We start from the raw sequence: 27,181 nt of genomic DNA, 5'->3' as shown, positions 1-27,181 counted from the left end.
GGATTGTCACCACATCCTGCCAGGTCAGCACTGACCAGCACTTACATTCGTAGTGTGTGCAGGATCTAATTCTGTGTAGGGAGGAGGGCGGAGTCTTCTTTCCATCTGACAGGTGATGACTCTGAGGCTCCGACTGGCTGAGTCACTTGCTCAAGACCACACAGCTAGCAAAAGGCAGAGCTAGGTCTGAGCACACATCTTCTGAGTCTACTCCAGGCTTCCAGAAATTCTTTTTTTCAAAATATATTTTATTGATTTTTCACAGAGAGGAAGGGAAAGGGATAGAGAGTTAGAAATATCCATGAGAGAGAAACATCTATCAGCTGCCTCCTGCACACCCCCCACTGGGGATATGCTCACAACCAAGGTATATGCCCTTGACCGGAATCAAACCTGGGACCCTTCAGTCCGCAGGCTGATGCTCTATCCACTGAGCCAAACCAGTTGGGCCAGAAATTCTTTATCATGCAGTTCTTGCTCCGTTAGAGGAGTCCTTAAGTGACTACCACTCCTTAACTATTTACCAGCCAAGCCTGTTCTCCACCTCATCAGTAGCTGTAATTTCCATTGTCAGAGTTTTACAGTGTGATAGTTTTCTGGCCACATGGGCAAAGCCCATTTCATTCTCTGCCACATCCCTAGCCCTAGCCTCAGGTTTCTTGAATGAACGTTGAGTGAGCTGTTGAATATTCAGGGTGACGGGTCTATGTTCTGGAGGCAGGAGAGGTGGGTAGGGAGCACAGTACAGAAAGAAGCTAATCTGCTCAGCTCTTCCTTGGCAAAGGGAGAGACTGGCTGCCAGCTCAAGGCCAGGTTTATTCTCTGATAAGGCAGAGCTCACAGAAGCTGTAATGGGCCTGGAGAGTCATCTGATTCAAGCAAGCCCCAGCTCTTCAGCCCCTTATAGGGGAGTGGAGCTTGATGTATGCTCACACTCTCTGATTGCCCCCCTCTCTGTGTCTTCCACATCCCCCTGGTCCTTCCTCCAGGAAGTCCTCATGTGTCCAATCAGCTCTGGCCACAGTGGGGGACAGGAGTAGGTGTCTTGGAACGTGGTCCATCCAGGTGCCTGGAGTGCTTTCCCCAAGAACCTGTCATGGGGCACTGGACAGCACTGAAATCATTGGTTCAACCTCCCTCCCCCATCTTCAGGACTCTCATTTGGAAGGCAAGGCCACCACAATATAAAGACATAGAACAGGCCAACATGATGAGGGTGAGCAGTCCTCTCAAAGAAGGTGGGTGTGTTAGTTAGGGTCCTTTAGCAACAATACTAAAAGGCACCACCAACAAAAGAAAAATTAGGTATATAGGACTTCATCGAAATAAAAGTCTTGTACTGCAAGCAATAGATACCACGAAGAAAGTGAAAAGACCATTCTTGGAAGAAAATATTTGCAAAGCAGATGGATCTGATAAGAGATTTGTATACAGAATATATAAAGAACTATAACTCAATAATAAAAGTATCCCATATAATAAAAGGGTAATATGCTAATTGACCCTCACACCATCGTAGATGGCAGTGCCCACAGCCAATAAGGAGGGAATATGCTAATTGACTACCACGCCCTCAAAGATGGAGGCACCCACAGCCAATAAGGAGGGAATATGCTAATTGACTACCACACCCTCAAAGATGGAGGCACCCACAGCCACAAGATGGTGGCGCCCAGTCCCCTCAGCCCCCCAGCCGCCCAGGGCCGCCCCGAGGTGTGGGCAAGCCTTAGATGGCCAGTCACTATGAGGCGCACTGACCACCTCTTGGTTCCTTTCCAGGCTGGCAGGCTCCAATCCCCCAATGGCAAACAGGGAACTGGGGTGGGGGGTAGGGCCAGGGAGCAGGCGGAATGGCTGACCTCTTGGTCCCTCCCCCCAGCTGGCAGGCTCTGATCACCTGATGGCAAATGGAGAACTGGGGATGGGCGGCGGCGGGGGGTGTGGCCAGGTTCGGACAGCGAGAGAAGATGGCTCTGATCACAGGCCAGGCCTAGGGACCATATCTGCTCACGAATTCGTGCACTGGGCCTCTAGTAAATTTAGAAAAGGGCAAAGGACTTGAATACAAATTTCTTCAAAAGAGAATATACAAATGGCCAATAAGCACATGAAAAGATGCTCAGCATCATTAATCACTAGGGGAATAGTGCAGCTGGTCTGAAAACAGCCTGGCAGTTCCTCAAAAGGTGAAATGGAATGACAATATAACCCAGCAATTCCACTCCTAATTTTATGCCCAACAAAAACAAAAATATGTGGCCTCAAAAAACTTGTATATGAATGCTCATAGCAGCACTATTCATAATTGCCTAAAGTGATAATGGATACACAAAATGTGGTCCATCCATACAATGGAAAATTACTTGGTATTAAGAAGGAATAAAGTCCTGATACATGTTATAACATGGATGAGCTTTGAAAGCATGCTGAGAGAAGTCAGTTATAAAAAGCATATAGTATATGGTTCCATTTATAGAAAAGGTCCAAAACAAGCAAATCTATAGAAACAGGAAGTAGAGTAGTACTTTCCAGGGGTCATGGGGAGGGGAGAATAGGGAACAACTGCGAATAGATACAAATTTCCTTTTGGGATGATGAAAAGGTAAAATTACATTGCGGTGATAGTTTACAACTTTTGTGATTATACTAAAAACATTGAATTATAAACTTTAAATGTATGTATTATATGATACTAGAGGCTCCGTGCACAAGATTTGTGCACTCAGTGGGTGGGGGTGGGGGGGTCCCTCAGCCCAGCCTGCACCCTCTCACAGTCCAGGAGCCCTTGGATGTCCGACTGATGGCAGGGAGCGGGCCTAAACCGTCAGTCGGACATCCTTAGTGTTCCCACCACTGCCTCTGTGCTTGCCAGCCATGAGCCTGGCTTCTGGGCTTCTGGCTGAGTGGCACTCCCCTGTGGGCAGCTCCTGCATTGAGCGTCTGCCCCCTGGTAGTCAGTGCACATCATAGCGACTGGTCATTCCCCCATTAGGTCCATTTGCATATTAGCCTTTTATTATATAGGATGTGAGTTATATCTCAATAAAGCTACTAAAAACATCCTTTTACAATTACTAGAAAACCCAACTCAGAGTGATGTAAGCAAAAAGGGTATTTGTTAGCTTCTGTACTTAAGTAAGTGGGTAAGTTCAAACATAGGTCTGCCTTCAGGTAATACTTGATTCAGGGCCAAACAGGTCAGCGTAACTTGGATGAAGATTACCCAACACATGGGCTGAGGATCAGGGAGCAATCTGAATGTTCTTGCCTAAGTAAAGTGGGACAGATGCTGAACAATCCTATGTTCACTGCAAGCTTGACTAAGTACGTGAGGGAGGCCTTCCTGGCTTTGTCTATGCAGAAGGCAAGGTTGGGGGACAGGGCTGGGAGAGAGAAAGAGCTGTCCTCAGTCCCAATTACCTCTGAGTCACTCCATGATCATGAGCAAATACTTGACCATCTTGTTTATTTAGTCACCCCAAATCGTATTTATTGAGCTCCAACTATGTAGTGAGTTGGGGTAGAATGTGAACACAGCGGTCATAATCCCCGCCCTTAATCATCTAGCAGAGAATGCTGATGATGAAACAAACCTAGACCACACAATGTGTCAAATGCTATGAGTCAGAAGGTCCAAGGAGCTCTGGGAGCACAGGGCAGGAGCATCCGTTCTGGTCTTGGATGGGGTAGGGGGTCAGGTAGGGTTCTAAGCTGAGACATGAAAGCATGCAGGAGGCAGGGGGAACAGAATATGTGAGGGCGGAGGCCAGCCTAGGCAGGGTGGGATATAGGAGCAGGAAGTAGGGAAGAGAGAGGGGAGAAGGAGGAGGGGTAGGCAGGCACTGGTCAGGGAGGTCTTGTCAACCATGTCAAGGAGGCTGGATGCTATCCTGAGGCCAGTGAGCTCTGCTGAAACCCATCGCTGAGAGGATAGAAGTGAACTCACCTGGCCTGGCCTGCACACAGGCTGGTCTACTCTGGCCAGGTCTCCAATCCACTACTGTGACTTCCGGATTCACCTCCCCAACCTCAGCCTTCACATGCTGACTTGACCCTCAGATACACCCATCAAACGACGGCAGCTCAGCCCCTGCCCACAGCCCTTGCCCAGACTCCATGACTTTCATCTTCCTCTCTGATGAACCAACGGATCCATGGGCCTCTTCTGCCACTGCCTGCTCACTAATCTTCCATGGGGATGGGCAAATCGGATACACAGTAGATAAGGAAAAGGCACGAGAAAACCACTAGCTGCCTGGCTCTAATGAGGTCTAATCACACTTATTAGCCCTGGGAGGCAGAGAAAGAGGAAATAGAAAAAGGCAATGCAGCCAGAAGTGTTTTTCTGGATGTCTTTATGCATCCAATATACCACCTACTGAGCAGGAAGGGTAAGTGAGGCCTCCATAATCCTCCCCACCCCTCTGCCTGTGACTGTGTCCCCAGGTGCCATGTCTGTGATATCAGCCGGTGTCAAACAAGGTCAAAACGCAGATCAGAAGCAGCCACAGCTGAGTGAACTTCTTAACAGCACCTCTGGGCTCCACCATTCACTTATGTGACAAGCTTCGGTTCAACAAATGTTTAGGGAATGCTGACTGTTCATTCCTTTATTCATGTGTCCATTAGTCATTTACTCCAAATGCAATCATCTCATTCCTAGTGTGAGCCAGACATCATGCTGCGTGACAAGAAGGAGGAGAGGAATCTGACAGGGTCCCACCTTGCAGCACTCCCTCCACCATGTGAGTGGATGAGACCATGAATTAGAAGGTGACTACATGGCAGAGTGACATGTGCTGTAATGGGAGGAGCACAGGTGCTTGGAGAAGAGGCACCTGGCCCGAGGGGTCCCTGGAGAGCGGTGTTTATGGTGAGTCCTGAGAGTAAACAAGTGTTCCTGGACAAAGAGATGGGTGCACATGTTTCAGACTACATAGACCAACAAGTGGAAGCAGGTGTTTATAATAGCCCTAAACTGGAAATAAGCCAAATGTCTGGTTCCAGGAGGATGGATATTCGTGCAAGGGGATATTACACAGCTAAGAGAACACATGGACCCCAGAGATGCACAATCATGTGGATGAACCTCAAACCCAATGTTGGCATGTCGTATAATTCTAGTCACATAAAGTTCAACAACAGGCAAAACTAAACTACAGTGCTTAGGAATACAGAACATATGCACAGGTGGTAGAACTATAAGGACAAAAAGATGACTATAAATTCAGATGAGTGGTTCTGTCTTGGGGAGGAGAAGGCTGTGATTGGGGAGGGGCACATTTGGGTTTTTGGGGTACTGATTATGTTCAATTCCTTGGCCTGGGTGGTTGTTCATGGGCATTTGCAATATAACCATTCATCACATGGTGCAAATATAGGGCTTGACCTCAGACAACAACTCTTCTTCCCAGTGAGGGGACATTCATACACTTGAGACAGAAGAGTGTGGTGGTTACAAGCTCTCTCTGCTGTCAGCTGCTTGGGCTCATTTCCACCTTGGGCAAGTGACTTGACCTGTCAAAGCCTTAGGTTTCCTCATCTTTAAAATGGGGATAATAATCGTACTGGCCTCACTCAGTTGTTTTAGGCTTAAATGCGATAGTTCATGTAAAATGCTGAGCACAGAGCCAGGGAACATCAATGTAAACTTAATCATCGTTATCATCCCCATTATCATCATCACCATCATCATTATTGCCACCATCATCACCCTCACACCATCACCATGGCCATCACAACCATCATCATCACTGTCTTCATGACATCACCACCACCACCTCCAGCCTCTCTTTCCTTCTTGCTAATCCATCCAATCACTGCATTATCCTACTCTTCCTCCTTTCCTCCACTTCTCTCTTCTTCATAACTGTCTCCATCTAGAAACTGAATGACCAGTGTCACTCCTTCTTTGGGGTCGTAGGTAATTTTAGCTCTTGCTAAGTAAGGAAGTAAACTTATGCCTGCCACTTCTCACAGCTCTTCCATTCTCAATGTCAAATCAGCCGTCCCATCGACAGAATACACATCCCAATTTTTTGTCCAAAATGTGCCTCCTCTACTTGCACTGAAAATGTTCATTCTGTTTTCTTCCTGCTGTCACAAGGCAGGACCCCAGTCGCTGACCACAGCTGAGTGGACACTTGACCTGCGCTGGCCCAAATGGACTCTCTCTCCCAAAAATCAGATGCGGAGAGCCCAGGTTATTGCCTGTCAGGGTGCTGAACTGAGAGATGCTGGAAAGAACAGACTACGACAGAGGAAACTGGTGTGTGGAGAGCAGAAACGTAAAGCCTGAAGGCCAAGAGGAGAGACAGTGGGGCCCAGGAAAAGGGAGGGACTTGGGTTCTGACTTCAGTCCTTGATTTCTGTCCAGAGCCTGCTTTTACTTCATCCTTGAGGTCAGAGAGGTCCACCTCTTTTCCAATAAATTGACACATTCTCATCCCTGCTGGCCTATTAATTGCATAAGATTATTCTTTAAGTGTATCGCCCCCACCCTTTAAAAAAAAAACTTGGATAGATTTATTTTCAAAGAAAACTTTACATTAGCTTTCTAAATAGAAAACCCATAGCATATGATATTCTTAGAAGGAAACTGTAAAAATAAATACAACGAATAAATAAGAATAGATATAAACATCAAAAATAAAAAAGTAAAATGTAAGTTTAAAAAGCCTCATTAATTTACAGAGTGTTTAAGAAATGCAAATTAAAAATCACAATAATATACCATTACACACCTACTAGATTGGTTAACATGAAAAAGACTGACATTACCAAGTGTTGGTTAGGATGTGGAGTAACTGGAACTCTCACCCTCTCCTGGGGAAGTGCAAATTGCACCAATCATTTAAAAAAACTAAATACTAAAATTAAATATACAGCTACCCTAGGTCCCAGTAAATTCATTCCTAGAAGTGACATACAAGAGTGCTCTTAGTAGCTTTATTCAAAATAACCCCAGATTGCCCTGGCTGGTGTGGCTCAGTTGATTGGAGCACTGTCCCATACACCAAAAAGGTGGCAGGTTCAATTCCCAGTCAGGGCGTTTGCAGGAGGCTCAGTGTTTCTCGCTCACATCAAAGTTTCCCTCTCTTCCTTCCTCTCTCTAAAGTCAATCAATCAATAAAGTTCAAAATAACCCCAGATTGGAAACAACACACGTGTTTATAAACAGGGGAATAGATAAATAAATTGTAGCATTTTTATGCAATAGAATACTACAGTATACAGAAACGAAAAGAACACAGTGCCATTATACATAAAATATCAGATGAATCTGAGACAAAATGTTGAATGAAAGAAGCCAGACACAAATGTATGATTCTGTTTATATGAAATTCAAGAATAAGGCAGAACTAACTTATGGTGCCACAAGTCCGAATAGCTGCTCCTTGGTGTATGTGGAGGGAAAGGTGATGGGAGGAGCGCAGGGAATATTCTGTATCTTGAACCAGATGCTGCTATTATTGCCATCGCACTTTGAGGGGTGGCACCAGGCAGAGCAGAGTGGCGGCTGTGGTGGCAGAGAACTGTGGCGGCTGCTGCTGCTGCTAGCTGCTGCTAGCTCCTTTGTCAGGATTCCAGTGGCTGAGCTGGAGAAGTAGCTGAGGGATGAGGATGAAGGTTTGTTGCAGGAGAGCAGGGTGGAAAGGGGTGGCCATATGCCTGCTCTGAATCCACCCTGCCTCTTACTAGCAGGGTAGCTCGTTCGCCCAAGGCTCTGACTCCTCATCCTTGAAGTGATACCCACCCTAGGGGCTGATGTGGCTTGGGGGAGGTAGGGATTTGGGGGCTCACAGCAAGTACCCATTGGCTGTCCTTATAAAGGATGGGCAGGGATGGGGGTTCCTGGCACTCCCAGTGGAGAAGACAAATAGAGTGCATGAGTCTGGAAACACTTGAACTTGGAATGTCAAGGTTGAAGAACCATTTCCTTAACAATTTACTTGCCTATCTTAGGCAAGTCACCCCTACTATCTGCTCTCTGCCTCAGTTCTCATTCATAACATGGGGATAATAACACCTTCTAGGGCAGGGGTGGGCAAACTTTTTGACTTGAGGGCCACAATGGGTTCTTAAACTGGACCGGAGGACCGGAACAAAAGCATGGATGGAGTGTTTGTGTGAACTAATATAAATTCAAAGTAAACATCATTACATAAAAGGGTACGGTCTTTTTTTTCAATAGTTTTATTCATTTCAAACGATCCGGCTTGCGGGCGTAGTTTGCCCATGGCTGTTTTAGGGCCTAAGCATTGGAGTTGTTATGAGGAACAATTGAATTAACAACTGGGAAATGCCAGGATAGTGCCTGGCAAACAGTGGGCAGCCATTGTTATTACTAGCATTTCCTGGGACTGAGATGTGGGCCTAGGCAGCTACAGGGTAAGGGGTAAGCCTCACCCAGCTGGTATCTTAGAGCTGAATTTCAAAGCTCAGATTAAGGTTTTTCAACCCTGGAGCTGGTCAGCAATTAATAAAAAACAAAGGGTTCCTGTCCCGAAGGCTGGGTTCTGGCAGTGGAGAGCAGCCCAGGAGTGAGATTCCCCCCAATGCCTTTTTTGGGGTCAAGGCCTGGTGCTGACACTTGCTGGCTATCTGTGGCCTTGGGCCATTCACTTTACCTGCCTGAGCCTCAGTTTTCTCATCTTTAGAAAAGAAGGATGCTTTGATGATCTGATCAATGCTTCTCTGTCTCTGAGGGAAGGTAGGGAAGGGTGGGGCTAAGGGAGAGAGATCAACCAAAGGACTTGTATGCATGCATATAAGCCTAACCAATGGACACAGACAACAGGGGGGTGAGGGCATGAGTGGGGGTGGGGGTGGGGGTGGGGAGGGCAATGGGGGGGAATTAAAATGTAAATTAATTTTCAAATAGAAAATATTTTAAGTGAAAAAATAAAATAAAATAGTTCCTGTAAAAGAAGAAGAAGAAGAAGAAGAAGAAGAAGAAGAAGAAGAAGAAGAAGAAGATGAAGAAGAGGAGGAGGAAAGAAGGATGCTTTTAGTCTGAACCCCAAAGGGTTCTAACAGGATTTAGATGAACTAAGGTGCTCCAGGTCTGGCACAGAGAAATCGGCCAACAGCATCCCGTCTTTTTGAATCCTCCTTTTGCTCTCACCCAGGGCTGGCACCTTTCTCCACCTCTGGTTGGGGAGAATCAGGAGCCCCAGGACAACCTCAAAGTTTAGACCCTTATGAACACCTCCAACAATTGTCTCTTCCCTGAGGCCTGTGTGTGGACAGGTGGAAGGTTACAACCAGAGGCTGTGAGGTGGTGGTATGGAAGAAGGGGAGAGTGGGGGAGGGAGGACACAGGGCATCCCCTGCACCCCTGGGCCATAGACGGCTCCTAAAACAGAGGATCATTCTTTGGGAACAAACATCCTTGGAGAGGGAAGGAATAATAACAACAACTATGAGTTACTGAGGACCAACAAGACGCTAAGGACCACCCACACCTTTCCTACCTGTGTCAGTTACTCTTCACCCCAGCCCTACAGAGTGGGAATGGATGCTGGTGCCCCTTTAAGGATGAGGAGAGAGGCATAGAGATTGCCCATAATTGGCTCCCAACAAGAAAGCAGCTGAGCTGGTTTTCAAACCCAGGCAGCTAAGGGGACTGACTGCATGGATGAGATAGGGGACATCTTTCTAACAACTGTTCCTGGTGCTGCAGCCATGTCAACCTCCCACATTTGCATGAGCTTGTGTAAGGGGATCAGTTTTGGGGTGCCACAGGGCTGGAACTGGCCCAAGGAGACATCAGAAAAATAGCCCCTCAGAAGGCTCCCCTCAGCAGCGCCATGCCTGCCACCCCAACGGCCCTGACGACTAATCTGTGACACAGAAGCCGTAAGTAAACTCACCCCCCACACAGCAGTGCAGGGTCACACTGGACTGCAGGAAGAGGGGCTGTGAGTGCTGAGGAAAATTCTAGAATTATAGAACCGATGGACCAGGAAAACCATCCAGTTTCCTATTTTATAGGTGAAGACACTGGGAAGCTGGCAGACTTGCCCGATGTCACATAATAAGTTAGTGTCAGAACAAGATCAAAACCCAGGTCCCCAGATACCCAGAGGGCATTAGCCCTATCACCAAGCTATTTGCCACCACCTCTTGGGGTGGTAATTTGTGCAACAAAAGTGTATCGTACACCCATTGTGTGCCTGCTACGAGGGGAGAGAGTAAAGCACACAGATGTGTTTCCTTCTGCTTGAAGCTTACAGCCTGTTCTGGTTACTACTGCTGCATAACAAACCACCTCAACACTCAGCGACTTAAAGCAGGGTTCCACAGATTGAATGTGACACCCCAAATTAATATATTAAAGCCCTAACCCCCAGTGTGGCTGGATTTGGTATAGGGAAGTAATTAATGTTAAATGAGGTCTTAAGGATGGGACCTGATTCTGTAGGATTACCATCATTAGTAGCTTTAGAAAAAACACCTGATCACTCTTGCTCACCTGTGCTCACTGGTCTCCCTCTCCTTCCCTCTCTTGCCTTCCCCAACTGTGAGTACACAGTGAGAGGTGACATCTGCAAGGAAGAGGGTTCTCACCAGAACCCAACCATGTTGCACCCTGTTCTCAGACTTCCAGCCTCCAGAATTGTGAGAAAATACATTTCTGTGTTTAGGTCCCCCTAGCTTATGGTTTTTTTTGTTATGGCAGCCTGAGCAGCCTAATACACAGGGCTTGGCAAACTCCTTCTGTAAAGAACAGGATGATAAATATTTTAGGCTTTATGGGCATATGGTCTCCGTTGTAACGATTCAACTCTGTCATTGTAGTGGGAAAGCAGCCATCGACATATGTAAATGAATGGGGTGGCTGTGTTCCAATAAAACTTTACTTATAAAAACAGGCAGCGGGCCATTGAGCTGTAGTCTGTATGACCCCTAGCTTAACATAACAACACTCACTAATTTTGTTCAGAAATTAAAATTAGGACAAGATATGGTGGGGAAAGCTCCACGGATGTGGTCTCTGCTCCAGGTGGTCCAGCTGAGCGGGAGGATCTAGTTCAAGATGGTGCGCTCACATGACTGCCAATATGTGCTGGGCTGGTTGGGAGCCCAGCTGGGGCTGTGGGCTGGAGGCCCTGTTTCTCTCCTTGTGTGCCTCTCCACAGACTGCTTGGGCTTCCTTATAGCATGGAGCTCTGTTCCAAGCTCTTAGCATCCTGAGAGCATGAGGCAGAAGCTGTGTCACCGTTGATGCCCCGACCTTCGAAGTCACACTGTGTCACTTCTGCTACATTCACCAGCTAGCCTACCTCCCAGCAGGAGGAGTGTCCGTGTCACCTTATGGGAGAGCCCCCAGAATGGGGCATCCTGATGCAATGTGGGGGTAAACACTGGCACAGGCCAGAAGAACAGGTGACTGGATTGTAGCTCAGTTCTCTGAAGGAAACAACAGGCTTCTGTGGAGATAAAGGGAGGGTGTTTTCTCCACAGGGAAACAGAAGGGCTTTCAGGAGCTGAAACCAGAACACTTCCCAGTCCTAGTCATGGGAACTGGGAGAGGGGAACGGCAGTACAATGCCTAGAGACCAGAAAGGTTATGCAGTGGTTCTCAACCTTCTGGCCCTTTAAATACAGTTCCTCATGTTGTGACCCCAACCATAAAATTATTTTCGTTGCTACTTCATAACTGTCATGTTGCTACTGTTATGAATCGTAATGTAAATATCTGATATGCAGGATGGTCTTAGGTGACCCCTGTGAAAGGGTCGTTCGACCGCCAAAGGGGTCGCGACCCACAGGTTGAGAACCGCTGGGTTACAGGCTGGGAAACCAGACGCCTGGGCTTCCTGCTTGGTCATTATTTTCCTTTGGCCAGACACTTCACTCAGGTAGGCGCCACGTTGGTCTTTACAAAAGGCGGGTGTATAAGCCCAGGTCACCCAAGGAGTGCCCGTGGGATCACTAATGTGAGATACTCATCCCAGAGCCCGATGCACACAGCCATGAACTATACTGCATGGTGGTATAGTTTCTTGTTTTTCTCCCTAGTTTGTTTTGAAATTGCTGGGCGGTACTATGTTTATAGTCTTGGAGATTTTCCTCCAAAATGAAATCAATGCCTCCGGCCCCAGTTTATGGGAGAACGATTTCCAAATTGCACAAAAGGAATGCCTCTAATATCTGCATTCTAGACAGTAGAGTCTGTCACTGCTGGAGCGAATCTGACCAGCCTGGGAGAGGAGGGAGGGTCAGTGGTGGGGGAGAGGGGTGTATTGGAATTGCCAAGGGAAGGGTATGCATTACCCAGAGGTAGAGGGTGCTGACCAGCAATTGCTTGGAGCCAATAAGATCTCAGCTGCAATCTACTGCTCCTGTGGGGAAGGGCTGCTGAATCAGCAAAAATCAGGTTGGAAATGAAGAGGAAGAAAGTGTTGAGTGTACAAGAGAAACAGCAATTTTATGTCAACAGTGTTTGGGATGGAGCAGGCTGAAAGGGGGGGGGGGCAAGTTGGAACCCATGACCTTTGCTGGGGTGGGGGTGGGGGCTGGTCTCGAAATAACACGACTTCTTATTTCTGCAGTGCTTACCATGCACTGGGCACCCAGCTACTTGAATTCTCACAGCAACCTTATGGTAACTACCATTATGCCCAACTTATGGATGAGAGCACTAAGCTCAGGGATATTAAATCACTGCCCAAAGCCACACAACTAGCCAGCCCTGGAAACAGGATTTGAACCTGAATCTTGGGAGGAAAATCAGCAGCCCTTTTGCCTACATATTTACTATATGTAGTTTTTCATTTTCACCAAACAGCCCTGAGATGCTAGTTCATACCCATTTAGATTGACAAAATAAAATAAATGGAAACCTAATAGGAAGTCTGATAAGACCAAGTGCTGGCCAGGAGGCAGCGAACCAGAAGCGCAGGTGCACTGCAGGGTTAGAAGGAAAATTGCCAGGTGTTCTGGAGAGCAACTTCTACTGTGTCCAAGATGTGCCCCACCCAACAATTCCACCCCCAGGCATTCAGAGAAGCACTGGGGACAGGGCTAGAAGGTGCTTTGAATCTTTGCAACTGCAAATCACAGAGCTAAACTGAAAACTCCCTAAATGACCTCCCCAGGGGGGTGGCTGAGGAGGTGACTGCCCTCCAGGCTGGTGGTACTTTAGGGAGGGGGTTTGGGTGCCCAGGGCAAGACAAGAAGTCAGAGCTTGAACTTTGAGGGTCGGAGAAGGGGCTAGTTTTCCACTGAGAGTCTGTTTACCCAAATGTGGAGAAGGTTGAGCAGAGCCCCTGGCTAATTGGAGGCTTCAATTTGCGCCCCTTCTAAATCTCAGCCTCCCCTGCCTTGTTTGCAATTCCTGGCTCAACGCAATCGGAGACACCTGCCCGCACTCCCATTAGCCTGGACCCCCGCGCAGTCCCCCCCACCCCCCTTCTAGCACTGGCTGCTGCATTTGCCACACGCGCTCCCTGAGAGCTGGGAACGCGGGCTCTGCCTGTGGATTTATGGTCCAGGAAATGCATTTAAAATTGGTCCCAGGATACTCAGATCCAGGAATCAGCTACCATCTCTTGGGGGTGACGGTGGGGGTGGGAGTATGTGTGGAGAGAGACCTAGTAACGCGGAGACTCCACTTTACTCCCAAAGCGCGACCACTCCCGGAGTTGGGGGCTACCTGTTGTCTAGGGAGTAGGGGACTGGGGTACCTTACTCCAAGTGTGTGCGTGTGGCAGGACTTTCCTTTCATTTATGGGGAGGGGACATGTTTTCCGAGGCGATCGCCCCCGCTGCCTCCCACATTTGGAACTAAACTGCTTGTAAGGAAAAGGACGGATTATTTATCATGGGGAAAACCACCTGTGGTTTGCCAAGAGCCTCTCTAGTCAAGCCAGGGGCAGGCGTCGCAGATAGGAGCCAGGAGGGATAGGCCAAGAGCGGGGTTGGGGAGCGGAAAGATTCGGGGCGTCTCCAGACCGCCCCGGGCCTGCTCGGCCGGGCTTTACCCGCGGCTCCCGGGAGGGGTAGAAAGCGCTCTGGGTGCTGGGCGCCTTCCCATTACGCAGTTCCTGCCCCTTTAAATCCAAGTGCCGGGAAAGGTGGGGGCTGGGGTGCCCTGGCTGGACCCCTCTTTCCAGGCGGACCCAGGCAAGGGGGGAAGCCTAGCGGGCGGGAGCGCCGGGTGGGGGTGAGGGCGGGACGCCCGAGGTCCCCGCCGGCGCCCCTCGCCCTCTGCCACGCCCGGCAGCGCCCCTCTCAGGCCGCGGGCGCGCCAGGGACTGGGGGCCAGGGCGGGGGCGCGCGGGCGGGCGGGCGGGGTGCGGGGCGGGGGCGCGCGGGCGGGGTGCGGGCGCGCGCCGCGCCGGCCAGAGCGCGCAGGCCGGGCTCCCAGCGCACGCCGCCGCCACTGCCCGACCCGCCGCATTGCTGCTGCCGCCGCCGCCGCCCCGGCCCGGCCCGCGGCCCCCAATATGGTGCAGCCGCCCGCGCCGCCGCCCGTGCCGCCGCCCGCGGGCCCCGCCGCCGCCCTCGGGCGCCCGCAGAGCGGCAGCCGCAGGTGGAAGGCTGCGCCCCGAGCCTGAGCCTCTGTCCCCGCGCCGGCCTGCGCGGCCAGCCCCGCGGGCTCGCCTCAGAGGGGCACTAGGCGCTGAGGTGGAGCCGTTTGCACCAGCGCTGCTGCTCCTGCCCCCTCCTTCCCCTCCCCTCCCCTCCCCTCCCCCTCCCTCCTCCCCTCCGGTCCTGTCTCCAGCGGGAGCGCGAGACGCTGGTCAGGCTCCGCGGCGCAGCTCAAAAATGAATAATCGCCCCCGATTGACTTAAATTCCACCGAAGCCGGCGCCGCGGCCGCCCGCCGCTCGGGATCTGCTTGCTGTGTTTTTGCTTTCTCCATTCTTCCTTAAAAAAAAAAAAATAGCAAAACAAAACCAGCCAGCCAACCAAGAATCCGGTTTGTTGATCGCCTATATTTTTCCCCCCACCGTTTGCGGGATTTGCAAACCGAATTACATGCATGTCCAGTGGGGGTAGGTTTAATTTTGACGATGGAGGGTCCTACTGTGGAGGCTGGGAGGACGGCAAGGCGCACGGCCATGGCGTCTGCACCGGCCCCAAGGGCCAGGGCGAATACACCGGCTCGTGGAGCCACGGCTTCGAGGTGCTGGGCGTCTACACCTGGCCCAGCGGCAACACGTACCAGGGCACTTGGGCGCAGGGCAAGCGCCACGGCATCGGCCTGGAGAGCAAGGGGAAGTGGGTGTACAAGGGCGAGTGGACGCACGGATTTAAGGGGCGCTACGGGGTGCGGGAGTGCACGGGCAACGGGGCCAAGTACGAAGGGACCTGGAGCAACGGGCTGCAGGACGGCTACGGCACCGAGACCTACTCAGATGGAGGTAGGTGCGCCGGTGCGGGCGGGCTGGGGTTGGGCGGAGGAGGGACCTTCTCTTGCCTCTTCTGTTTATCTCTGGGGAAGTTGAGCTTCTCCCTCCAGTGGGGCCATGGGCACCTGGGCATTTCCTGGGGTTCTCTGGAGGCCCAGCTGCCCTGGCTACAGGTTGCCCCACTGCTTGGTGGGGGACAGCACGCCTGTGCCAGCTGAAGATGTTGGGGGCTTTCCAGGAGCAGAGCCAGGCCCTGGAGTTGCGGAGTTGAGCAGAGTGTGCATCATCCAAGAGCAGGCCAGAAACAAGCGGAAAGGCCAGCTTGGGCCTACGGCCTCCTCTGGGACCCACTGAGGGCGGAGAGGGTCTGGGAGAGGGCCCCTTCCCCTTGCTGACAGAGCTCCCTTGGTGTGGGCCTCCTGGAGTTAGGCCCCGGCTTTGCTTCTTGTTTTCCTGCGGTGCCAGAGGGCCTTCCTCAGACCTGATCAACTCAAGCCAATGGAAACAGAGCGATTGGGAGAGCTATAGGCGGGGGACAGGAACCCCAACCAACACAACAAGGCAATAAACTTCTAGGTGGTTGGACATGGGCTAGCACTGTCGGAGCAGGCTGCTGAAAGGAGGGAGGGAGGGAGGCCCATCTGTTTAGTGAGAGCCCAGGAATTGCACCGTTCAGGGGCTGAATCATTTTCCCCATTAGTTCAGGGAATGCTCTGTGCCTTCATTCTAAGATGCCACCACATTCAGGGCTGAGCTGGTGCAGGAAGCCAGGGAGCTGCCCACCACTGCTGTAAGATGATTTCTGTGCCGGGGGCCTTGCGGCTACACCCTGCCCCAGACACCCCAGTATCCACTCCTTGGTGCATCTGAAAAGCGTGGAGCATTTACTGTTCCTGGAAGCCAGACCCCAAACCAGCCTGCTCTCCAGATGCAGCCCCCGCCCCCCACCCCACCTCCTCCCCAATCTGGGAGCTCATCTTCAGAAGTGGCGAGGTAATTTTTCAGGCTCAGGCAAGGAGTGGGGCACAGCAGTGACTGTGCTTCTGGTGGGCATGGAAATCATGAGTGTATGTGTGGTCTTCTCCCTGCCTCTCGCTGCCTCCAAGTCTCATGAAGCAAGTGTTCAACACCTGCTCCCCAGCCACATCCAGGGGTGACAGAGGGCTGGAGAGTAATTATTATTTTGGCTTATGCAACTGAGAGGCAGGGTTCATTATTCCTCAAAGGGGAGGAGGCGTGGGGGGCAGTTAATTATATAATGCTCCTGCCTGTCACAGCCGTGCCCAGCCCTGGTCCCAGGCGGCCTCTTCTGTGCTGTTGTTGTTTTCATTGATCACGTTGGAGAGTTTTCTGACCCTGGGGTGTAGGGGCCCGGCCAGCAGACGGACCTGCTGGGTTCCAGGTCGTGTGTGTGTGTGTGTGTGTGTGTGTGTGTGTGTACACACACAGCGAGGCCCTGTAGCAGATGCGGGTGGTCCAGCAGCCTAGCACACCCAGCTGGGCACTTTGGGAGCCCAGGGGCAGTTGTCACCCATGGGCTACCAGGCTGCTCTGCTCTGCAGATCTGTCCCTCCAGAGGTGCTCCCAGATGTGCCTGAGCCAGGAGAGTGGCTTCACGGTCCTAGGCAGGGGGCCTCAGGTGGAGGCATGTGGAGGAGAGGAATTAGGAACTCCCCAGAATATCTGGGGGGGGGGAGGTCTAGCACCCCAGTGTGCCCACCTTCCCTGTACATCTTTAGTTGCCTGTGGAATTCTGTCCTTCATTCAACACATATCTACTGAGTGCCTACATTGAGCAGGTGCTCTGGACTCTGGGAAAACAGCAGTGAACAAAGCAGACAGAAAAGTTGCCCTCATAGAGCTTCCACTTTAGAAGGAAGGGTGGTAATTAAGTTGTGATTGATGGGGGAAGAGAGGATCTGATTCCGTGGCTGGCCATGAGTTTAGGGTCTGACATGTTGATGTGAGAAACGCTTCTTTTATTGGATTTATGTCCTTGGTCTCTATCCCCCATCCAACCAGCTAAGCAGCGTTCAGCTCCTTGAAGCCCTTCCCCGCTGCATCTTCTTGCTTGAGTGTCACATGATGAAGGGGGTCATGACCATTTTACAGATGAGGGTAGATGGTGGCAGAGTTGAGGGTCTGAACCCTGATCTGTCCTCCTCATACCACCTGTATGCCAACAGAGGCAGCATACCAATGCAGGGCGCCAGGGCCAGCTGTTCCCTTGTGGTTTGTGATGTGGCATGGCAGAAAATGGAATTGACTCTTCTGGTCTGGGATAATCAAGCCCAGAATCTGGGGCCATTTTGCTGGAACATGGCCCCACTTCTCATTAGGAAGGAGGTGACTGTGGAGAATGTGTACCTTTGAGCAATCCATCAAGCAAGCAGAGCCAAGTGGGGCATCTTAATCCGCCAGAACAAAACAGTGGATTTCTGTGCCTTCCCCCGAGGGTCAGCTGGTGGGCTGTGATGGGTCTCCCTTCCGAGAGGGCAGAGCCTTTAATAAATTAATGGCTCAGTCCAACTTTTCCTGTGCACAGAGGATGGGAATATTGGGCAGGCATCAGCAAGCTCCCAAACTTCAGCCCAGCTCCCAGTGCTGACTTGGGAAAACAGTGATGTTCATGAATAATGCACAAACAGCAAATGTATTCTACATTTAGCTGGAATTGGTATGGAATCCATTTCAGCTGGAGACACTTCTGCCAACGCCTCCTCCTTCAGGTTCATCCTCCCCTGAGCGCAAGGCAGGTGTTGCTCATTGAAGTGAGCTGAACGGCTTCCAGTGTGTTGGGTGACTCCACATAGACTGTGAGGCTGGGGCTGTGGGGTGGCAGGAGCACATGCTGTGGAGTTTACAGCTGTTGTGCTTGAATCCCAGCTGTGCCTTTGCTCTGTGACCTTGGGCGAGTTATTTGACTTCCCTGAGCGTCTGTTTCTTCACATGTTCAAAGGACTGATAATAACACCTGTAAATTAGGTGGGGGTTCATTTAGGTGCTGTTCACAGGTATACTAGTAAGCATTCATTATTATTTATCACCGTTTTATTATTACAGTTCACATGCAGTGAGTGCCGCGTGTAATGATTATTTTTCAGAACAAATAGCCAGACATGACAATGATGATATTGAAAAGGACAATACATAGCAATAGTTCACACTCACCGTGTGCAGGGAATGAGGCGAGTGTTTGGGTGAATTATAGCACTTAATTTCTGTACCTCTCCAGGACTGTTCCTCCCATTTCCCGCATTGGGAAGTGGAGGCTCAGGGAAGGCAGATGAGCATTGGGCCACACCCGGATTCATGCTCAGGATGGCGATACCACAGCCTGGCTTTTGTGTGGAACACCTCTCTCTAAACTGCCAGGTTCAGACTACCTCCTTGTTCTTCCCTCTTCCTCCACATCCATTCTTCTCTTCTGGGTGCAGCAGCCCAGAGTTGTAAGGCAAGTGCACTTTCACAGACACGCCCACCTGGACCCCCACCTCCAGTCCCACCAGGCCCATTGCCTCTTCTCCACTCGCTGGACCCCTACACTAAGCTGCACAGGTAAATATTTCCTCCTGGGTGCCGTGTACATAGGGGTCCCTGGGACCAAAAGTTACCCCCTGCAAATAAACCCTCCCACAGCCTGAAAGATATGAGTCATCTCACACACCCGGCCTCTCCCCCTCATACACAGATTCCGTTCACCGGCCCAGATCCCTCCACCCACACAAATCACACACGCCCACAGTCAAAATTCAGATCTCCCGGCGCCTGCGCGCGCAGGCGCACCGCACACCTGTCACCCAGAGACGTTTTCCATCCTGTCCCCCAAAACACGGCCACGTGCACCCGCCCAGCTTTGTTCTCTGGCCAAGTACTCCACCCCCTATGATTCCTGCTCCTGAGAAGCAGCCATCCCAGAGGGAGAGCGCTGGCCTAGAGGAGGGCTCAGATTACAGATGGAGCAGAATGTGTCCTTTCCACTTTAAACATACGTTTATGCAGTTAATGCCCATAGGAAGGGGGAAACCCCTCATCCAAACAAACTAAACAACCTTTGGGCATGTTTTTGGTACTTAGCCATGAATATGTGAAAGTAATTTTTTTTTTTTGGTTAATCCTCACCTGAGGATATTTTTCCATTGATTTTTAGAGAAAGTGGAAAGGAGAGGGAGAGACAGAGAGAAACATCGATGTGAGAGAAACACATTGATTGGTTGCCTCCTGCATGCACCCAGAACAGGGCCAGAAAATCTGCAACCAAGGTACATGCCCCAGACCGGAATCCAACCTGGGACTGATGCTCTATCCACTGAGCCAAACCGGCCAGGGCAAAAGTAATTTTTTTAAAAAACCCAAATGCCCAGGTTAGGTGGAAGTGGGCCATCAGAACTCCTTTCAGAAAGAAAAAGAATCCAGCACTCAGCTATGGGAGATAAAAGCATCTCCTCAGAAATTCTCTTTCAGCCACTTTGGAGAGGGAGAAGGTGAAATGAGAAGGGAAAAGCAAATAACTAGTTCTTTGTTGCCAATAATAGCTGAGAAAGAAGTGTTACTGAAGACTCCCTCACCCAGCACAGCCCTGGAGCGATTTGACGGGCTTTATATTAGGAAGCCGAACGAACGGGCTGGTGAGGAAGTGAGGATCAGCACCCTCCGAAAATAGCCACTCCACCAAAGTCAGCGAGTAGCCTCCGGCTGGTCTTAACAGTTCACGCAGCTAACCTGACGAAAGGGGGCTGTGGGCCCACCTGGCTAGAGAGAGGGAGACCCCAGAAAAACAAAGGGTGATATTTGCTGTAGAGGGAGGGCCAAGAACCTCTGCTGTTTTTCTACAAGACTCCTTTGCTACCTCAGTTTCCCTCGGGCCTCCACTACTCTAAAGATAACCAGCTACCAACTCTGGGCTGGTCATTTTGTATATAAAACTCATTATGTCCTTAAATGACAGGATGTTTAGAGTTGTGAGCACTCGAAAACGAGTCATGTTTGTTTTCATTTTCGACAGTGGTCCATCCCCTCTTGGATCAGCCACTCCCTCAGTTTGTAGTTTTCCGGTTTGTGAGAAGAGAAGCCACATGGTAGATGAAGGTGAACGCCGTGGGGATCTGGCGTTGCCACAAGCTGGCTCCGTGGTTTAGACCAAGGGGCTGGCTCTCTTGTCTCATTTAGGAGCGAGGAGGCTCTTCAGCACCGCGGAGAGCTCCCCACACACTGCCTGGGCGGCTGGCTTTGCTCTAATTCTCTCCAGGCCTCCTCGCCCAGCCAAACCTCCTCTCCTGGCCAGGGACCGCCTGGCTCCGACCCCGCCCGCACACTTGGCTATCAGAAGTCTGCCTGCTCGTGTTCTGTCATGGGGTGGGTTCCTTACTCCAAGAAACACCACCACTGGGGGTGTTTGCCTATTTTTCACCCCAATCCTGTCAGTCTTTTCTAAAAAAGTTGAGTGCCTTCCTGGTGTTTCCTGCTGCACTGGGAGAGCCTCTCCCAGCTGGTGTAGGCGGGTTTGGGGTGGGTTCTTTAGTGAGACTTGTAGAAGTCACTCTGAAGTCTGAGGTTGACTTCTGCTTCAGGTTGTATGTGCTCAGTTTCCATAGAGCGTGCAGGGCTTATAAGTGTTCAACCAAAAGCAGGCAAAGGAGTGATCTTGTCTGTAACAGCCAGTGAAAGCTCTTTTACCACTGTTCTCATTAAATTGGTATCACTGGAGTAGGCATGTAGACCATCCCTGCCCACTCCAGTGGCCACTGGCCACGTGTGGCTATTTGAATTTAAATTTAAATGAGTTAAAATGAAATAAAATGTATACATTTCAGTGCCTCAGCCACACTGGTCACATTTCAAGTGCTCACTAGCCACATGTGACTAGTGATGGTACATACTGGACAGTGCTGAGGTAGAGCATTCCCGTCATCATGGGAAGTCCTCTTGGACAGTGCTGGTGGAGCGCAAGTAAGCTTCCAGGGATGAAAACAGTGCCAGCATACAGTGGCCACTCAGTAAATATTTGTGGAATGAATGAACTGGGAAATGCAGTAGTATTTGATAATCTCATTCACCGTCATCGTTTCGTATGTCCATCTCATTGCGAGAACTTAGAACTGGACATAGACCATTAAAGGGAAAATTTAAAACTCTCTTTAAAGTATCACTATTATAAGTCCTTGATCAACTTTGTTTGTTATTGGCTCTGCCATTGCTCATAAGTCTTTGCTAGTGTTTCACCTGAATACGATGGATGGTGTTGAATATAGTGAACGATAGAGTGATAATGTTCTAATGCTGCAAACCAGTCACGACCAGAAGTCATTTTGGAGCACTATTTAACGGGAAGCGTTCATTGCAAAGTGCTAGCAAAGATGAGCAGGGGAGGGGACCCTTGAGTTGAGACTAGAAGGGTGGGCAGGGCAGCTGTTGCTCCTATACTGAAGTTGCTGACTTTGAAGAAGGCTTGTCCTCTCTCAGCCTCAGTGTTCTCATCTCTATGGTGGAATCATAACACTTTTTCCCTCTCAACATATGCTATCTCCCACCTTCCCAGGAATGTCACAGGTTTTCATTGGGACCCAGGGAGGGCCCCCTGGTGCTTTTGGAGGTGCCCCAAAATCAAGGGTCTGTTTGTGCTGCTGTAGGAACACAGGAGTTGGGCAGGGTGTTGGCTTGCCACTGTCTGTCACCAGGCCAGCATTCTCCAAACTTATGTGTATATCAGGATCGCCTGGAGGGCAGGTTCAACAGATGGCTGACCCCACCCTGAATTTTTGGGCCTGAGGTCTCTTGCCCAGGAATTTACATTTCTTACAAGTTTCAATTGATGCTGAAGGTGCTGGTCCGGGGCCCCACCAAGATGGTCCCCTAAGAGACAGTTACAAATGCAGAATCTCAGGCCCTAATGCAGATCTCCAGGGTTAGAATCTGAGTGTTTGGGAGATGTCCGGGAGGTTCAAGTGTGGGAAGCACTGCTCTAGCACACGAGCGCCGACCGTGGCTGTGCATGAAGCCATCTGGGTGCTCCGGAAGATGCTGAAGCCTGGGCTGACTGAGGTGGCCTGCATGCAGCCTGGCAGTGGGGTTCTTTTGTAAATTGTTCAGGCGGCTCTAGTGTGCAGCTCAGGTCCAGGGCTTCTCTTCCAAAGCATCTTCAGCTGCATATGGGAATCCCTGGGATGCATCTGGGGTTCCCTCCAACCCCACTCAGCCAGGATCTTGGAGGGTGGCACCCAGCCTTCGTATGTGATAAGGACAGGCAGGGCCAAGAGTCGCTGCTCTAGACAGAGGTTTTCAAACTCTGGGTCACGTGGCTCATGAAATTAATGTGGTTCATTAAAAAAAACTGGAAGAGACTAGGAAGCTTCTAAGCACAACACCTAGAGTACAGCCAGGAAGAGCCCTCCTATGTCTGCCTCTGTGAACACGTGGTCTTCTCCTCTGTGTCTGTGCCTTCTCGTCTTCCTTTCTTACCAGGACACCTGCCATTGGATTTAGGGCCCAGCCAAACCCTAGATGATCTCATCTCAAGTTCTTTAAATTTTCCTGCATCTGCAAAGACCTTTTCACAAATAAGGGCCCATCCGGGTACCCATCCAGATGTAAATGTCGCTTGGGAGGGGGGCAGGCCACTATTCAGCTCACTGCAGTGGCTGGCAGACTTCGCTTTGACCGTGCTCCAAAGCACATGAGTGAAACCCAGAGTCACCAGGAAGCCAGGGAGAGTCCTATGAAAGAAGGATGCAGTTTTTAAATGTCTCCTTTGTTCTGAGTACTGGGCTGTGCACTTTACCATAAACGTTATCTCTTTTATTCCTTAAAGCAGTGCTTTGAGATAAGCCATGTGCTCCCATTAAGAGACGAGAAGAGTGAGGCTCACAGGGTTATGTGGCTTGATGAGGTCATTTGTGGACATTGGGGCTCGACTGGCTCCAGAACTGTCTCTAGCACCCAGTGATGGAGCAATTATTTCAGCCACTTCCTTGCTTTACAGATGGGGAACCTGAGAGGCCCAGAGAGGAGCCCAGGGTCTAAAGTAGAGGAGAGGCTGGGAAAGATGACACCACAGTCTTCTTAAACCTGGCCTTCAGTGGGCCTCTACCCAGCAGTTCATAAACGTGTGTGTTCTTCCAGGCCCTTCTGAGAGTGTGATGAAGCTGTGGGTCCCTTCCCAGGACACACGCATGTCCTTGCACACATGCAATGTTTGTGGACACTTATGGGGTTTACAGACTCCCTGGGACTTATCCATGGACCCCAGGATAAGAACCCTTCCAGTCTCCACAGATGCCTAAATGTGCAGAGATGGGTCTCATTGAGCATAGCGAGTGGGAGATGGGAGGAGGGCGGAGCCAGCAGAACCCTGCAGGCCTGTGGAATCAAAGCAAAGGCCAGGAAGGGGCAGCGGGAGATGCTGGAACTCAGCCATATGTGGTCGCCAGTTTGAATCACCTGCCCCGGGCCCCAGGACAGGCTCCCAGAAGAGAGCTCAGGAGTCTATAGCAGGGTCACACGCCTGGGCCATCTGATGCAGGGGGTCCCAAGTACAGGCCTTGAGAAGCACCTCTGCCCCTCCCAGTCAGCCTGTGCCTCAGGGTGAGGACCCCTAGAAAGGATGTGAGGCATTTCTAGGTATAGTGGGTGGCAGTTTGACTGTAGGGAGGCCCAGGGGGGCTTTTCAATGGGGCGGGTTTCAGGAACTAAGGGAGGCAGGAGACCCCGCTCAGGAATACCAGGAGGGGCCTACCTGGTAGGCAGGCATCACACCCTCATCTTACTTGGAGGCTAGTTGTAAAAGCAAAACCAAGGGGCCAGGAGCTGGTACCCCGCTGTCAGCTTAGGGACTGTCCAGCTAACTTTTGTGCATAACCTTTCTGTGGCCCCGGCCACTTGGTTGTTCACTGTTCAGTTCAGAGGCCTAGGCCCTAGCAGCTAGGGCCTAGCTGCTTGTGGGTAGTTTGGGGTGAGGGAGCAATAGTGGAAATGCACTTTGATGAGGATGGTGTGGGCTAATGGGTGGGTTTGCCAGGTGTAGGGCACCCCTCCTCTGGCCTCTGCAGTGCCTCAGGGCCCTCCATTATTGCACATGCTCCTGTGTACTGTAACTAGTGGCTTCTGTGACTAGAAGCTCCTAGAGGGCAGGGACCCAGTCTGCAGGGCTGCTCACTGGGGCCCTGGTGTGGCCACAGGACCTACAGCAGGGGAGGAGGGGAGCTCTGGAAGTCACAGTTGGACAATGAATGATGCATGACATATCAGTGGAAAGCTGGAGGATGTGTGGGGCGTGGGAGAAAGAGCATGAGGGAGGGAGAACAGCATGTGCAAAGGCTCAGAGGCCGAACAAGCTTGGGTTGTTCCAAGAACCAAAGGAAGAGGCATGCGGCTGCAGCAGACTGAGGGGAAGATTGGGGGCTCTGAGCTCAGAGATCTTCCCGGCCTCGGGAGGGACTTTGGATTTTGTTCGGATGTCAGAGAAGGGCAGCAACACTGTCTGGTGTTTGTGGTTTTGTAATTAACCCTTTTTGTTCTGAGATGATTGTAGATTTGCATTCATTGTGAGAAATAATACAGAGAGATCCCCTGTATCTTCCACCAAGCTTCCCCTATTGTAGTCACCTCCTTGACAACCACTAATTTACTGTCTCTATGGGTTTTCCTATTCTGGGTATTTTGTACAAATTGAATCACATTACATGTGATTTTTTTCATTTAACATAATATTTTCAAGGTTTATCCACGTCACATGTAGCAGAATGCCATTCCTTTTTTTTTTTTTAAAATATATTTTATTGATTTTTTACAGAGAAGAAGGGAGAGAGATAGAGAGTTAGAAACATCGATGAGAGAGAAACATCGATCAGCTGCCTCCTGCACACCTCCCACTGGGGATGTGCCTGCAACCCAGGTACATGCCCTTGACCGGAATCGAACCTGGGACCCTTCAGTCTGCAGGCCGACGCTCTATCCACTGAGCCAAACCGGTTTCGGCAGCCATTCCTTTTTAAGACTGAATAATGTTCCATTGTGTGGATGGACCACATTTTATTTACCTATTCATCAGTTGATGGACATTCGGGTTGGTTCCACCTTTGGGCTATTGTGAATAGTGCTGTCATGAATATTCTTGTGCAAGTTTTTGTGTGGATATATGTTTTCCATTCTCTTGGGTAGATAGATACCTACAAATGGAAGTGCGGGGTCATATGTTTCACCTTTTTGAGGAGCTGTTTTCCAGGGCGGCAGCACCATTTTACATTCCCATCAATGGCGTGTTCGAGGATTCCATATACTCCACATCCTTCCCAACACCTATTATCATGTCTTTTTGATTATGGCCGTCCCGGTGGGTGTGAAGTGGTATCTCACCGTGGTTTCCATTTGCATTTCCCTAATAGCTAATGATGTTAAGCATCTTTTCATCTGCTTATTGGCCATTTGTATGTCTTTGGAGAAATGTTTGTTCAGATCCATGCCCACTTTAAAATTGGGTTATTTGTCTTTTTATTTTTGAGTTGTAAGGATGTATATATATGTGTGTGTGTGTGTGTGTGTGTGTGTGTCTGTGTGTGTATGTATGTATGTATGTGTATGTATATATATATATTTATTTATTTATTTGCAGGTCCCACAGTGACTTAGACTCCAGCCCCTACTCCTGACCTCCCTTCCCCCCACACACAGTGCCTGTTTGCATGTGGTCTCCCCTAACGGATGCTGGATTCCCTGAAGTAAACTGTGTGGATGCCTTTCTCTTGCCCATAGAGTTCCTGGCACGATGCCAGGCACACAGTAGGTGCTCAGGAAGTGTCAACTTAATAGAATCTGGACCACTGCCCACTGGCCGGGAGTTCAGGTGACTCTGTCCTCACTGCAGGGGCTTTGGTGGGGGTATTTATGGTCTCCTTTACCAGCTGGGAGAGAATAGCTGTGATGTCTTCAGGGAGGTTGGGACCCACAGGGGTATTTATTGAGCATCAACTGTGTGCCAGGCAATGAGCTGGCTCCAGGAAAAGCAGTGAATACATAGCCCCAGCGCTCTGTGGGGGACACAGCTCCTGAGTTTTGATGCTGATGGGAAGGAGGGCTGGGCCAGGCTAACAGAGACCGGGCTGGCATCTGGGGTGTCTGAGAGAAGCCTCTGGAGGTGACTTTCCCACGGGGACCTGCGGTTGGGGCACCACAGATGCTCCAGGAGAAGCATGAGAAAGTGCCCGGGGGCAGAGGGAGCAGGCCACCTAGGAACCAGCGTGATTTGGGCTGTGCCAGAGCAGAAGGGGCCACACCCTCCTGGGCAGTGGAGGCCGTGGCCTGACCCTTTGGATCTGCACAGAACCAACTCGACTGTTAGGAGAAACAAGACTAGAAGATAAACACTGGGGATGAAGGCCCCAGCCCACAGCCCAGCTGGGTGTCTCCCTCAGTCCAGCATCCCACAGACAGAGTGGGGACTCGAGCTCCCTGCGTGGAGGCTGAGTGGCAGCATTCAAGGTGCTGGGCCCAATTTGGAGGAAGTGTGTGTGTGTGTGTGTGTGTGTGTGTGTGTCCTCAAGAGAGTGTGGCGGAACCATAGCAGAGGTCAGGGTTTTCTGTGGTGACAGTGACCATGAGGTGCGCACAGGCACAGTGTCCTATTAGCTGGAGACCTGAGCCAGAGGAGGAAAAGCAGCAATGTGCAAGGCCGGGAGGACGTTAGTAGAGAGACAGTGGGAGCGGGGAGGGGAGAGACACAGAGACAGAGACAGAGACAGAGACAGAGGGAGAGAGACAGATGGGAGGGAGGGAGGGAGGGACAGACAGGAGAGAGGGAGGAGAAAAGAGAGGAAGGGAAGGAG

At 50.5% G+C, this 27,181-nt stretch overlaps 1 protein-coding gene across 1 annotated transcript in view; it reads left to right on the top strand.

Annotated features, from left to right (window-relative positions):
* The first annotated feature begins 14,719 nt into the window (after window positions 1–14,719).
* The window catches only part of JPH3 (junctophilin 3), a 94,148-nt gene continuing 81,686 nt past the window's right edge, over window positions 14,720–27,181 (top strand). Inside the window, exon 1 of the mRNA XM_036346879.1 lies at window positions 14,720–15,377. Within this exon, the coding sequence (XP_036202772.1) occupies window positions 14,996–15,377 (382 nt within the window). The 5' untranslated portion in view covers window positions 14,720–14,995. The remainder of the gene's footprint in view (window positions 15,378–27,181) is intronic.

This window comes from Myotis myotis, unplaced genomic scaffold, assembly GCF_014108235.1.
Source record: "Myotis myotis isolate mMyoMyo1 unplaced genomic scaffold, mMyoMyo1.p scaffold_m19_p_19, whole genome shotgun sequence".
Taxonomy (NCBI): domain Eukaryota; kingdom Metazoa; phylum Chordata; class Mammalia; order Chiroptera; family Vespertilionidae; genus Myotis; species Myotis myotis.
The sequence above is the reverse complement of the archived record's forward strand: the minus strand, read 5'-3'. Positions and strand labels throughout refer to the sequence as shown.